Raw genomic sequence first — 14999 nt, forward strand, 5'->3', positions numbered from 1 at the left:
AGCGAATGTAACTGTGGCAAGGTAAACCATGACAAAACACTACTGAAATATTCCAACTCTTGCATTTCAACGAAAGAAATTAAAAATGAACTTTGAAAAATCAAGAAAATGTAACTGTGACAAGGTAAACCATAACAAATCACTACTGAAATATTCCAACTCTTTCATTTCAACGATAGAAATCCAAAAATGAACTTTGAAAAATCAAGAGAATGTAACTGTGACAAGGTAAACCACGACAAAACACTACTGAAATATTCCAACTCTTGCATTTCAAGGAAAGAAATCCAAAATGAACTTTGAAAGATCATGAGAATGTAGCAGTGAAAAGGTAAACCACGATAAAACAGTACTGAAATATTCCAACTCTTGTATTTCACGAAAGAAATTCAAAATGAACTTTCAAAAATCAAGAGCATGTAACAGTGATATGGTAAACCATGCCAAAATACTACTGAAATATTCCAACTCTTGCATTTCAACGAAAGAAATCCAAAATTAACTTTGAAAAATCAAGATAATGTAACAGTGACAAGGTAAAGCACAACAAGACACTACTGAAATATTCCAACTCTTACATTTCAACGAAAAAAATTCAAAATGAACTTTGAAAAATCAAGAGAATGTAACTGTGACAAGGTAAAGCACAACAAGACACTACTGAAATATTCCAACTCTTGCATTTCAACAAAAGAAATTCAAAATGAACTTTGAAAAATCATGAGAATGTAACTGTGACAAGGTAAACCACCACAAATCCTACTGAAATATTCCAACTCTTGCATTTCAAGGAAAGAAATCCAAAATGAACTTTGAAAAATCATGAGAATGTAACTGTGACAAGGTAAACCACAACAACACACTACTGAAATATTCTAACTCTTGCATTTGAACGAAAGAAATACCAAAATGAACTTTGAAATATCAATAGAATGTAACGATGAAATGGTAAACCACGAAAAAAAACTATTGAAATATTCCAACTCTTGAACTTCTATTAAATATATCAACAATGAACTTTCAAAAATCAATCGAAGATAATATTGACACGGTAAACCAGGACAAAACACTATTGATATATTCAAACTAATGTATTTGAAGGAAATAAATCCAAAAATGAACTTTGAAAAATCAAAAGAATGTAACTGTGACAAGGTAAACCATGATAAAACACTATTGAAATATTCCAACTCTTGCATTTCACGAAAGAAATTCAAAATGAACTTTGAAAAATCAAGAGAATGTAACTGTGACATGGTAAACCACCGCAAAACACTACTGAAATATTCCAACTCTTGCATTTCACGAAAAAAATTCAAAATGAACTTTGAAAAATCAAGAGAATGTAAAAATCCAAAGTGAACTTTGAAAAATCAAGAGAATGTAACTTTGACAAGGTAAACCACAACAAAACACTCCTGAAATATTCTAACTCTTGCTTTTAAATGAAAGAAATCCAAAAAATGAACTTTGAATAATCAATAGAATGTAACTGTGACAAGGTGAACCACGACAAAAAACTACTGAAATATTCAAACTCTTGCATTTCAAGGAAATAAATCCAAAATGAACTTTGAAAAATCAAGAGAATGTAACTGTGACAAGGTAAACCACGATAAAACACTATTGAAATATTCCAACTCTTGCATTTCACGAAAGAAATTCAAAATAAACTTTGAAAAATCAAGAAAATGTAACTGTGACGTGGTAAACCACTAAAAAACACTACTGAAATATTCCAACTCTTGCATTTCACGAAAGAAATTCAAAATAAAATTTGAAAAATCAAGATAATGTAACTGTGACAAGGTAAACCACGACAAAACACTACTGAAGTAATCAACTCTTGCATTTCAAGGAAAGAAATCCAAAATGAACTTTGAAAAATCAAAAGAATGTAACTGTGAGAAGGTAAAGCACAACAAAACACTACTGAAATATTCCAACTCTTGCATTTCAATGAAAGAAACCCAAAATGAACTTTGAAAAATCAAGAGAAAGTAACTGTGACAAGGTTAACCAAGACAAAACACTACTGAATTTAAGTATGTTTCATCTTATTCGAAGACATGTAAAAAAAAAGTTGAAAAATATATCATGTAAAAAAAAAAAATGGGGAAGGGGGGGGGGGGTGAGGGGGCCAAAAAGTTGGAGGGAGGGAGGCACTTTTCGAGTTTGGGGATAGGGGACTTTTGGGGGGTTGATATCTCTGCTGGTTAGGGTCGTTGGTGCTTATGATCCTTGATTGTTCGTTCTCACATACACCTTACTACTTGATTTGCAAGGATTTCTAAGGTTTGTTCTGAATTTAATTATTAAAATTCTTTTCTTGCCATCTACATCTCTCTTAGTATCAACTTTTAGTATACAATAACGTTAGACTCTATTTTAAACTGACAACACTGTTCAAACACCACTTTTGTATTATACAGAACACATCGGAGAGGTAGAGCTAGGTCAACTCGCAATATCATTCTATCATCAATAACAATTTTCATAGATTTATGTTGTCTTAAATTTATAATAAATAAGGTATGAATTAACATGCTCTTCAGGGTTACCTTAACTGCTAATCACTTTAACCCTTTTTCTCCACCTTCATACAATCCAATTCGCAAATACTATCTAGCTCTGTTTTTTTTCTCTATTATTCAATTAATATCGTTTGTATAGTCCAATTCGCGAATCCCTTATCCCCCTTTGCAAATGTCAATCAAACAATTCTAGACATGTTACATTCTTAATCAAACTACTCTCGAGTTAAGGCAATTGTCCAAAAATAAAATATATCGCTTTTTGCAAGGGGAATCCCCGCTCGTTTGGAAAGGTACCAAGGAAAGGCAATCAAATAGCATGTAGTTTCAAAACGTGTTTAATCACGTGTAGAGGTCCCATAGAATAACATAGGAAGGAACATAGCGCTATAGAATAGTATGGGAGGGAACGTACGCTCCTAGAATAGCATAGAAGAGAACATAGCGCTATAGAATAGAATAGGAAGGAACATAAACTCCTAGAATAGCATAGGAAGGAACATAAGCCAAGCAAATAGCACAGGAAGGAACATAGTCTGCTAGAATCCATAGGTACATGCTCTGGAAAGGTGCCAAGGAACGTAAAGTAAGCAAATAGCACAGGAAGGAACATAAGGCAAACAAATCCATAAGTACATGTTCTGGAAAGGTACCGAGGAACATAAGGCAAGCAAATAGCACAGGAAGGAACATAAGGCAAGCAAATAGGACAGGAAGGAACATAAGGCCATAGAAGTATAAGTTAGCACTCTACTTGCAAGCATCATGTATTTGGAATCTACAATGAAAAGAAGAGGGATTTTGCAGGCAAAGCTTTCGTTTTAGTTGAAATGATTTACATTTTTGAAATTGTCATTTTTTATTCATCCCAAGAATGTTTGCCATTAAGATAAATCTTAGTAGAGCAGTTTTGATTCGTAAATAAAAAAAAGTATCGTTGTGAGGATAGAGACGAATAGATTAAATTATGCTCCAAGCCCTTCACTAGTTGAAAATTCACTACTGCGTATATACAAAGGGGTAAAGGGGTAATACAAAAAGATTTAATTTTCGTTAAATCTCCCATTAGCTTAAGATTTCAAAGTATCCCCAGAAGAAAATGTGGTTCAATCCCACTTTCTAGGGCTATAATGAAAGAAAGGTTGAGATGGCTAAGGAACATTGTGCATATGAGGGATGACAGATTGCCGAAGATTGTCCTTTTCGGCAAACCGTCTAGGGCTAAATAGAAAGCAGGTCGTCCTCGTCTGGGGTGGGAAGACTTCATAAAGAAAGATTTAAAGGAAATGGGAACTTCCTAGAAGGGCGTGAAAAGGGAGGCTTTGAATAGATTGGGATGGAGGAAGAGCGTGCATAGCTGTGTTGGCTTCAGGTGGCTTTGTGCTGAGGTGAGTTGTTAGTAGTAGTAGGAGTAGCAGTATCGCAATGTTGGCTCTAGTGAAGAAATAAACACTATATTCAGAAATTATTTCTCTGAATAAAAGAACTTGAGGATATGTATTTAGTTTATTTAAAGATGGCATTTCGTCGATCTCTTGTAAACTATTTTACATTCACAATCTACAGTGAAAAAAGAAGTTGGATTTTGGAGGGAGAGTATTTTTTGGATTCTAACTAAAATTTAGCTTAATTCAATAAATCCTTGTTGTTACAAAAATTAAATAACTATTTTGATATTAGCCACAATTAATTCTGTTGAGAATCCAAGCTGTGTAATTTAGACGTAATGCGATGGGTGTGGTTTTAGTAGATGCATTGAAAGAGATCGAATATTAACCCTGGAGAACGTTAAAATTGATTCTAAAGGTCATAAAACTGGATGACAATAATTATAAGCAGTTTCTAGGAACAATTTAGTAGTCCTGAAGTAATCTGTGATTTTCAAAAGTATTAAGAAAGTAACAACTCACAAAGAGGTGGTTCTAACGGATCCATTTGGACGAATAGAAAATACGATTTGCTTCCTTTGTTCGTTGCCTGTTGCCTCGGGGAAGTAAAAGTACGGTTGCCACAAGCATTTGGCCAAATAAAATGGAACACGCACTTCTTTCTTTTTCTTCATTTGTAATCTCGGATCTTCCCAAAATATTTGAAGGTAGAATTTGATCGTTGTTATCTGTTTTGATAATAAATACAAGTATTAGAGACAAATAAAAAGACCTAAGGAAAAACGCTTCCAAAAAATTAACAATAAGCAATAATGTAAAGATAGAAGCATAGAAATGAATTTAAGAAACAAAATATGGACTGAAAGATGACATAGCGTGGACTAAAAGATAACAAATTGGCAGTGACAAACTAACAGAAAAGAGTTTGATACTGGATAACTTAGCTTACACACAAAAGAAATAATTTAGAAGTAGTGGAAAATAGAAAAAGAAATAGAATAAAACGAAGTAAGATACCCTTTACAAGGATGCCTGGTTAACTAGACCCTTCCCTGTCATACAAATAACTTTTAAAACAAATTCCTCAGCATGCACCTAGGCTAATGAATCATATATTAAATGCCCTTGCCCTAAACCAGTTCACGTCAGTGCTGTATTGTGTTTGCATTATTTCTATGATTTCCCACAGGTCTAAAAAAATAATTTATGTTTGGTATGATTACTTTTTAAAGTTTTTTTTTTAATTTTCTTTTTTGTTTCATCTTTTATACAATTGAAATATATTGTATGTAGGTGAAATAAGAAAGCAAGGTTAAAACAGGAACGTCACTCAGTATGTATAATTGAAGAAAGTGAGAAAAAGACAAAAATGGAATTACCGCCTCGTCATCGGCTATCTTGTTGACACTATGCACAAGAACAATTAGACCAATATCCTGTGACTTAGCAATGCTTTCGTTTTGCACTAAAAAAGAACGGATGAAAAGTGTCAGAACGAAATGTAATCCTTGTTCAATATCATAAGGCTAGGCCAAGCACTATAAATAAAGCAGCGGTTCAATTCACCAAATTTCTATTGATCATTTTAACACGGTCAGAAAATTAAGATATTAAATGACTGGTCATGCCTGGTCAAACAGTTTTTCCTGGTCAAACAGTTTTACATTAATGATCCCATCTGTGTCGAAACACTGTAATGTCATGTTATCAATGGTAAGGGCAGACAATTAATCTTAACATTTGTCTTTCATTTAGAGACTATGACTTGCTCTCTATTTATTCTATTAGGCTAGTTTTATTATTACATTTTTTCAGAGAAAACGAGAGAGTCTATACGCCCCCCTTAGGACCCCCTCACACTAGAATAGACGGGTTACATAACTTGTAATTATGACTTCTAGTCATTTGGAATAATAACGTTTTATCCATAACCTATAAATTCATAAACGTGTTTTTACATACTTCTATAGTCCACTGCTGGGGAGCAATGCTGATTTCTTCATACTAAATTTAGAGTCTTACGTCTTAGAATGTCAAATGTCACAAAACCAAGGTCAACATTAGATATCGGGGAAATTTTCTGAATATTACATTTCTTCGGGGAAAATTGCCTAGCCCTTGCCGACTAAAATACTAAATTTTTGACAACTATGTGTTTTACTACCCCTCCCCCCCCCCACAAACTACTCAATCGCGTCTACTTACGGGCTTACAATCCAAGTTTTTTTTTAACCCGACATATTTTATTGATTTCAAGGTCTATGTTTAGACATTCTGATTTTCATATTTCTCCATGTTCCTATTTATTAAGGAACGGCTTTTTATGGAAGGAATCTTTATTTTTGAACCTTATGCCTTTAAGGTTTCCCAATTTAAGTCTTTTTAGTTCAGTAAAGTTTTAATTATTAACACTCATTATTTATAGCAAATACTATTTATATATCTTCTATTTTTCGGAGATTTAACATTTTTAAACTTTAGTTTCCTCATTTCCGTCTTGTTTAAGAACTACTTCTTATATTTCAGGTATATAAAAATTTGATTACATTTTTCTCCGATCTTTACAGAATAAAAACGCCTATTTATAGTGAAAGAATTTATAATTTTCTTATATTATTTAAGCTTATGACCATTATGGAATAAAAACACTATAAGGTAAACCTTTGAGTTTCAAATATCTTCGAGGGCTTTTACTTTAAGTTTCTTCAATGGCTTTTTTCTATATATCGCTTCTAAAACTTTTTATTCAAATTCACGAAAACTCCTATAGCAAACTATATTAGTCAAAAACCTTCTTTTTATTGATTTCATGCAACTTTTTCTTTAAATCACTCCTAAATCTAATTTATTCGGCTTTACGCGAACCCCCTAGTCATTACCCTCTTCACCGTTTTTAAACCTAAGGACTCTTCGTATCATTTATTTCTGAAATTAATTTTTCTTACCTTTGAACATGCCCACTACTTTATTCAGATTAGCGACTACCCCACAAATCTTTTGAAAACTCATTCCAGTGACGTTCAAGCCTTACATCTCAATACAGGAAAACTTAAAAAGTGGAGTAACAATGGAATGAAGCCTTCTTAATGGCCACTTTCTCGTGTTCCCTCCAAACCGTAATATATGAAAGTCAGAAATTTAAATGTTTTTCAGTTATTTCTAAGATTGCATATTCATAATAATAGCTTTGGATAACCTAAATGGAATGGCCATCTAAGCTACATGGAATGATGGGTATTTACTTTGCAGTTTAGGCAACCCATATGCTAGTCTGATTTTTTGGCAAACAGATGTAGGAATGACCCTAGTACTCGTGACAGGGCTCCATATATGGGCATAGAGTCCCTAGGGAGAACACCTGTGCTGTCAGTCGTGACGGGGCACCATATATGGGCATGGAATCCCCAGGGAGAACCCGTTTCCGAGAAATTGATTGCGTAACCTAGTTTAACCTCGTGAGCTCGTGACGGGGGGGGGCACCATATATGGGCATAGCCTTCCTAGGGGAAATGGATTTATGAGAACTTTATTGCGAAATCGATTGGAAATTTTATTGATCTAGGACTCATGAAGGGGTTTCATTTATGGACATTGAATACTGAACGAACACCATGTTATCATCTACAATTGACTCTAACGTCGAACGGGATTCCATTTATTCATGGTTTATTAATATCTGATGGATAGTGTCAAGGTCGAGTTATGTGTTGTTGTTGTTGTTGTTTGGCCAAACGTAACGAAACTGGGAATGATTTACATAATCGCTAGGGGAATGTATTGATTTAAAGGAAATAAGTTTCCAAGGTCGATTTATTTGTTGTTGTTGTTCGTCCAGGTGCACGCTAGGGGGGAATGTTATGATCCAGGAATAGGAAACAGGATCACGTGTCGCCTTCTAAAACAATCAGAGACTTGGTTACATCTTCTTCTAGACCAATCAGAGGCTTGCTTACATATGGTTTCCCCATTACATCGCAATTCACCCTTGAGATTTCATATATAACGGACATGCATTGTGATTAAATTATCAGAAAGTATTGTGACACAATGGAAACAAGAATGAATATTATTGACGAGCTAGAAGCCTTGGCAGCCTCAATTTACAATGTAAGTTCTGTTTTAGTACATATTCATTTTTTATTTTTAAATAAAATTATTTTCCTTGGTCACCCTCCAGTATATTTAGGTAAATCCCCCCCCCCCACTATAATACAAACTCCACTATGCTATCTTTATACTCGCTAGAGATAGTAATATATGTTTTTTTTACTACATAAACCTAACGCCCTTCAAATCCCCCCTTTGTTTTACAAGCATAGTTTTTTCATTGGAAATATTTCTCTTTTTTTGATAAATTTTTGCTTTTTCTATTTTGATCTTTTCTATAACTGAATTCTTTCATCTCTTAGACATTAAGCCGCTATGTTTTTGACATAAGCTCTCCGCGAGGTTATAAATAATTTGTCACCCTTTTCCTGTTTTGTTTACATTAGTGGTTTTAGCCAATATAGGTTTTCAATGCTTTTGCGTAATTCTGTGTTGCCTGAAATAGCTGAGAACTAATTGTCTGCAAAATTAATATAGATATTTAGGACATTGGAATTCTATATTCTATGTAAGAGCGAAAAAAGTTATTCCCCAAAAATAATTACTAACAATATTTTTAGGACATTGCTGAAAAGCGGGGGGGGGGGAGGAGGCTTCTTAATGATAAATGTTTTCTAGACAAAATTATGGTTAAGGGGAGCAATAATTTTCCTTCTGTAAAAAAAAGGGGGAAATTATTTCGATACTAACTTTTTTCTCTTCTTTTTTAAGGCCAATTATGAAGAATGTATTGACCCCCCCTCCATCCCAGACAGCAAGGGAGGACGAGGCAGCCCCTGTGAGACCATCAATTATTAAGTATATTGGCCCATGCATGACCTCAAAACAAATCAGGAGGGATTCGGGTCCATGGATACTCCATGAGCAAGATAAGAATGTGACTATCCCTGCCCTACACGGACAAGATTCTGCCCCCTTGAGCCCCTGCTATGCTGCGGGGCCTTCTGTGCTCCTATTACAATCCAAAAATGCGCACCCTTCAAGCCCAAGTCTAGCTACGGGGCCTTCTGTGCAATCTGCATTGGCTGGACCTTCAAGACAAGCCATAGGCCAAACATCGGCTCCTTCTCACGCAATATCTGAGCTATCAGCTTCCCGTCAAGTGCCATTGCACGCTCCTCAACTGTCTCCGCCAAGTGCTAAGCCTTCCATGCATGGTAGAAGAGTTGGCCCCTCCAGACAAGCCATGGACCAACAAATGGCTCCCTATCGTGTAATTTCTAAGCCTCCAGCTTCCTGTCAAGTGGTTGGACAATTTGAAGACGTGAGTAAATTTTTTTCAATCAAATAAGCTATTTTTTAGCTGTTAGAGAGCCTTTTACTCTTTACTTTTGTCTTTTCACTTTTTTGATTATTCAGGACCAGGTTATAGAAATATCTATTACAAAACTATTTTTCAAACTAATATAAACTTGTCGAAGACATTAAAATGTTATTTTCGCTATAATACCCCCCTCCCCCCACACCCATTGTTTTAAATTTTTCTGCTTCCCCTTATCTGAGAGATATCTAAATATGATGTAACTTTTTTGTTTTTTGATTTGTCAAATCACTCTTTTTTTTCTAATCTTTCCTATTTTTTCTGTCCCCACTATAGTCCATAAACTGTTGCTATCTCTTAATAATATTTTTTGTTAATTTTTAGTCAATTACTGAGATATTGACTAGATTCTTTTTATCTCAAATTGTTGCTTTTTTTTTACTAGAATATTATAGTTTATCGTATACAAGGAGAGGGGTGGTCTCTGTGGCGCCCGGGAAGCGCAGCGGGGCCCGGGAAGTGCCGTGGTGGTCCGCTGGGCTGGCTCGGAGGGGAGCATTAAATACTGGAAATTGAGGGGGGGGGGAAGTTTGAACAAAATCAAATTGCCTTCTATGTAAAGCGTTTTAGATTTTTGTTAAGTTGGAACTTTCAGAATATCGATTGAGTAGTGTATATGCTACTGCTAAGCACATGTAAATAATAATCCAATTTTAAAAAAAAACAGTAGGGGTGATTTAGACACTTTGAAAATAAGCTATTTTTCATTTATAGGTTGCATTTGTCCCATTTTCGCCATCTCCCCCCTGCACGTCAGTTGGAGAAGGAGAGGACATGCCTGTGTACTTCCTCAACCATTCAACATGGGACGGTATCATTAATGAAATACCGTTTAACATTGATGAGTTTATAGGTGATTTTTTTAATGTAGATAATAGCGCAGTTGAGCAGGGGGATTTACCTTTGCTGAGTCCAAACACCATGCAGCTTTTGGATGATTTTACCCGGGAATTAACAGGGAATCCTCCTCCTCTAGCCCCCGATAACCTACTTCCACTTCAATCGAATGAAGTGGCTTCTCATAACCCAATTATTGAACAATGTGGAGGGGGAAGGGGTGTTGATACTATACAAGAGGGGGAGGGGGAGGAGGGGTGTAATAACCAATTTAGAAGTCCATTTTGGATTTCTTTGGTTGAAATGCAAGAGTTGGAATATTTCAGTAGTGTTTTGTCATGATTTACCATGTCGCAGTTAGATTCTCTTAATTTTTCAAAGTTCATTTTGAATTTCTTTCGTTGAAATACATGAGTTGGAATATTACAGTAGTGTTATGTTGTGGTTTACCTTGTCACAGTTAACTTCTCTTGATTTTCAAAGTTCAGTGTGGATTTCTTTCATTGAAGTATAAGAGTTGGATAATTTCAGTATTGTTTTGTCGTGATTTACCTTATTGCATTTACATTCTCCTGATTTTCAACGTTCATTGCGGATTTCTTTCATTGAAATGCAAGAGTTAGAATATTTCAGTAGTGTTTTGTTGTAGTTTACCTTGTCGCAGTTACATTTTCTTGATTTTTCAAAGTTCATTTTGAATTTCATTCGTTGAAATGCAAGAGTTGGATTTTTTCAGTAGTGTTTTGTCATGGTTTACCTTGTCGCAGTTACATTCTCTTGATTTTCAACGTTCATTACGGATTTCTTTCATTGAAATGCAAGAGTTGGAATATTTCAGTAGTGTTTTGTTGTCGTTTACCCTGTCGCAGTTATATTCTCTTGATCTTTCAAAGTTGATTTCCAATTTCTTTTATTGAAACGCAAGAGTTTGATTATTTCAGTAGTGTTTTGTCGTGGTTTAAAATGTCAATGTTACATTTTCTTCATTTCTCAAAGTTCATTTTAAATTGCTTTCATTAAAATGCAAGAGTTGGAATATTTCAGTAATGTTTTCTTGTGGTTTACCTTAACACAGTTACATTCTGTTAATTTTTCAAAGTTCATTTTGAATTTCTATCATTGAAATGCATGAGTTGGATTATTTCAGTAGTGTTTTGTTGTGGTTTACCTTTTAACAGCTACATTTTGTTGATTTATTAAAGTTAATATTGAATTTTTTTCGTTAAAATGCAGGAGTTGGATTATTTCAATAGTGTCCTGTTGTGGTTTACCTTTTCACAGTTACATTATATTTATTTTTCAAAGTTCATTTTGAATTTCTTTCATTGAAATTCAAGAGTTGGAATATTTCAATAGTGTTTTGTCATGGTTTACCTTGTCACAGTTACATTTCCTTGATTTTTTAAAGTTCATTTCGAATTTCTTTCATTGAAATGCAAGAGTTGGAATTTTTCAGCAGTGTTTTGTCGTGGTTTAACATGTCACCGTTAAATTTTCTTAATTTTTGAAAGTTAATTATGAAATTTTTTCGTTGAAATGCGAAGTCGGAATACTTCAATAGTGTTGTGTTGGGGTTTATCTTTTCATAGTTACATTTTTTTGATTTTTCAGTGTTTATTTTGAATTTATTTCATTGAAATGAAAGAGTTGGAATATTTCAGTAGTGTTTTGTTGTGGTTTACCTTGTCAGAGTTACATTCTCTTGATTTTTCAAAGTTCATTTCGAATTTCTTTAATTGAAATGCAAGAGTTGGAATATTTCAATAGTGTTTTGTCGTGGATTAACTTATCACAGATACTTTCTCTTGATTTTTCAAAGTTCACTTTGGTTTTCCTTCGGTGAAATGCAAGAGTTTGAATATTTCAGTTGTATTTTGTTGTGGTTTATATTGGCACATCTACATTCTCTTAATTTTTAAAAATTCATTTTGGATTTCTTTCAATTAAATGCAAGAGTTGGAATACTTCAATAGTGTTTTGCGTGCTTTACGTATTCACAGTTACATTCTCTTAATTTTTCAAAGTTCATTTTGGTTTTAATTCGTTGAAATGCGAGAGCTGAAATATTTGAGTAGTTGTATGTTGTGGTTTAAATTTTAACAGCTACATTTTCTTGATTTTTCAAAGTTCATTTTGAATTTATTTCGTTGAAATTCAAGAGTTGGAATATTTCAGTAGTGTTTTGTCATGGTTTACGTTGTCACAGTTAAATTCTCTTGATTTTTCAAACTTTATTTTGAATATCTTTCATTGAAATGCAAGAGTTGGAATATTTCAGTAGTGTTTTGTTGTGTTTTACCTTGTCAAAGTTACATTCTCTTAATTTTTCAAAGTTCATTTTGAATTTCTTTCATTGAAATGCAAGAGTTGGAATATTTCAGTAGTATTTTGTCATGGTTTATCTTGTCACAGTTACATTCTCTTAATTTTTCAAAGTTCATTTTGAATTTTCTTTCGTTGAAATGCAAGAGTTGGAATATTTCAGTAGTGTTTTGTCATGGTTTACCTTGTCACAGATACATTCTCTTAATTTTTCAAAGTTCATTTTGAATTTCACTCCTTGAAATGCAAGAGTTGGAATATTTCAGTAGTGTTTTGTCATGGTTTACCTTGTCACAGTTACATTCTCTTAGTTTTTCAAAGTTCATTTTGAATTTCTTTTCGTTGAAATGCAAGAGTTGGAATATTTCAGTAGTGTTTTGTCATGGTTTACCTTGTCACAGATACAGTCTCTTAATTTTCCAAAGTTCATTTTGAATTTCATTCGTTGAAATGGAAGAGTTGGAATATTTCAGTAGTGTTTTGTCATGGTTTACCTTGTCACAGTTACATTCTCTTGATTTTTCAAAGTTCACTTTGGTTTTCTTTTGCTGAAATGCAAGAGTTGGAATATTTCAATAGTGTTTTGTCGTGGTTTACCTTGTCACACTTACATTTTCTTAATTTTTCAAAGTTCATTTTGGATTTCTTTCGATGAAATGCAAGAGTTGGAATATTTCAATAGTGTTTTGCGTGGTTTACCTAGTCACAGTTACATTCTCTTGATTTTTCAAAGTTCATTTTGAATTTCTTTCATTGAAATGCAAGAGTTGGAATATTTCAGTAGTGTTTTGTCATGGTTTACCTTGTCACTGTTACATTCTCTTAATTTTTCAAAGTTCATTTTGAATTTCTTTTCGTTGAAATGAAAGAGTTGTAATATTTAAGTATTGTTTTTTCATGGTTTACCTTGTCACAGATACATTCTCTTAATTTTTCAAAGTTCATTTTGAATTTTATTCGTTGAAACGCAAGAGTTGGAATATTTCAGTAGTGTTTTGTCATGGTGTACCTTGTCACAGTTACATTCTCTTAATTTTTCAAAGTTCATTTTGAATTTTTTTTCGTTGAAATGCAACAGTTGGAATATTTCAGTAGTGTTTTGTCATGGTTTAACTTGTCAGAGATACATTCTCTTTATTTTTCAAAGTTAATTTCGAATTTAATTCGTTGAAATGCAAGAGTTGGAATATTTCAGTAATGTTTTGTCTTGGTTTACCTTGTCACAGTTACATTCTCTTAATTTTTCAAAGCACATTTTGAATTTCTTTCGTTGAAACGCAAGAGTTGGAATATTTCAGTAGTGTTTTGTTGTGGTTTACCTTGTCACAGTTACATTATCTTAATTTTTCAAAGTTCATTTTGGATTTCTTTCATTGAAATGCAAGAGATGGAATATTTCAGTAGTCTTTTTTCATGGTTTACCTTGTCACAGTTACATTATCTTGATTTTTCAAAGTTCATTTTGAATTTCTTTTCGTTGACATGCAAGAGTTGGAATATTTCAGCAGTGTTTTGTCATGGTTTACCTTGTCACAGATACATTCTCTTAATTTTTCAAAGTTCATTTTGAATTTTATTCGTTGAAATGCAAGAGTTGGAATATTTCAGTAGTGTTTTGTCATGGTTTACCTTGTCACAGTTACATTCTCTTAATTTTTCAAAGTTCATTTTGAATTTCTTTTCGTTGAAATGCAAGAGTTGGAATATTTCAGTAGTGTTTTGTTAAGGTTTACCTTGTCACAGATACATTCTCTTGATTTTACAAAGTTCATTTTGAATTTCATTCGTTGAAATGCAAGAGTTGGAATATTTCAGTAATGTTTTGTCTTGGTTTACCTTGTCACAATTATATTCTCTTAATTTTTCAAAGCACATTTTGAATTTCTTTCGTTGAAATGCAAGAGTTGGAATATTTCAGTAGTGTTTTGTCGTGGTTTACCTTGTCACTGTTACATTCTCTTGATTTTTCAAAGCTCATTTTGTTCTTCATTCGGGAGATGCAAGAGTAGGAATATTTCAGTGTTTTTTTGTCGGTGTTTATCTTATTACAGTTACATTCTATTGATTTACCGAATGTTAATTTTGATTTTTGTCGTTGACATGTAAGAATTTGAATATTACAGTAGTTTTTTTCACTGGTTTACTTTTTCACAGTTATATTTTATTGATTTTTCAAAGTTCATTTTGGATTTCTTTCGATGAAATGTGTTTTGTTGTGCTTTACCTTGACACAGTTACATTTTCTTGATTTTTGTTAGGTTAGGTTAGATCAAATTAGTTTAGGTTAGGTTTGCCTACGTTCGCGCGCGTACGTAGGCTAACCTAACCGAACCTAACCTAACCTAACCTTTCATTTAAATGAATTAAATACAAAATTAATTTTTAAAAATAAAGTAAATGTAAATTTTCCAAGGTAAACCACAACAAAACATAAGTGAAATATTCAAAATATCGCATTTCACCGAAGGAAAACCAAAGGAAGCTTTAAAA

The 14999-nt window shown here is 33.4% G+C and overlaps 1 protein-coding gene across 1 annotated transcript in view; it reads right to left on the reverse strand.

Annotated features, from left to right (window-relative positions):
- LOC148956163 (glycine receptor subunit beta-like) overlaps nucleotides 1-14999 on the reverse strand; it is a 163343-nt gene that overhangs the window by 130362 nt on the left and 17982 nt on the right. The window contains exons 3-4 of the mRNA XM_089094262.1: nucleotides 5302-5387; nucleotides 4445-4650 (exon numbers count right to left, since the gene is read on the reverse strand). Of these exons, the coding sequence (XP_088950388.1) occupies nucleotides 4445-4650; nucleotides 5302-5387 (292 nt within the window). The remainder of the gene's footprint in view (nucleotides 1-4444; nucleotides 4651-5301; nucleotides 5388-14999) is intronic.

This window comes from Artemia sp. Qi Xiang Cuo, chromosome 1, assembly GCF_049724085.1.
Source record: "Artemia sp. Qi Xiang Cuo chromosome 1, ASM4972408v1, whole genome shotgun sequence".
Lineage (NCBI taxonomy): Eukaryota > Metazoa > Arthropoda > Branchiopoda > Anostraca > Artemiidae > Artemia > Artemia sp. Qi Xiang Cuo.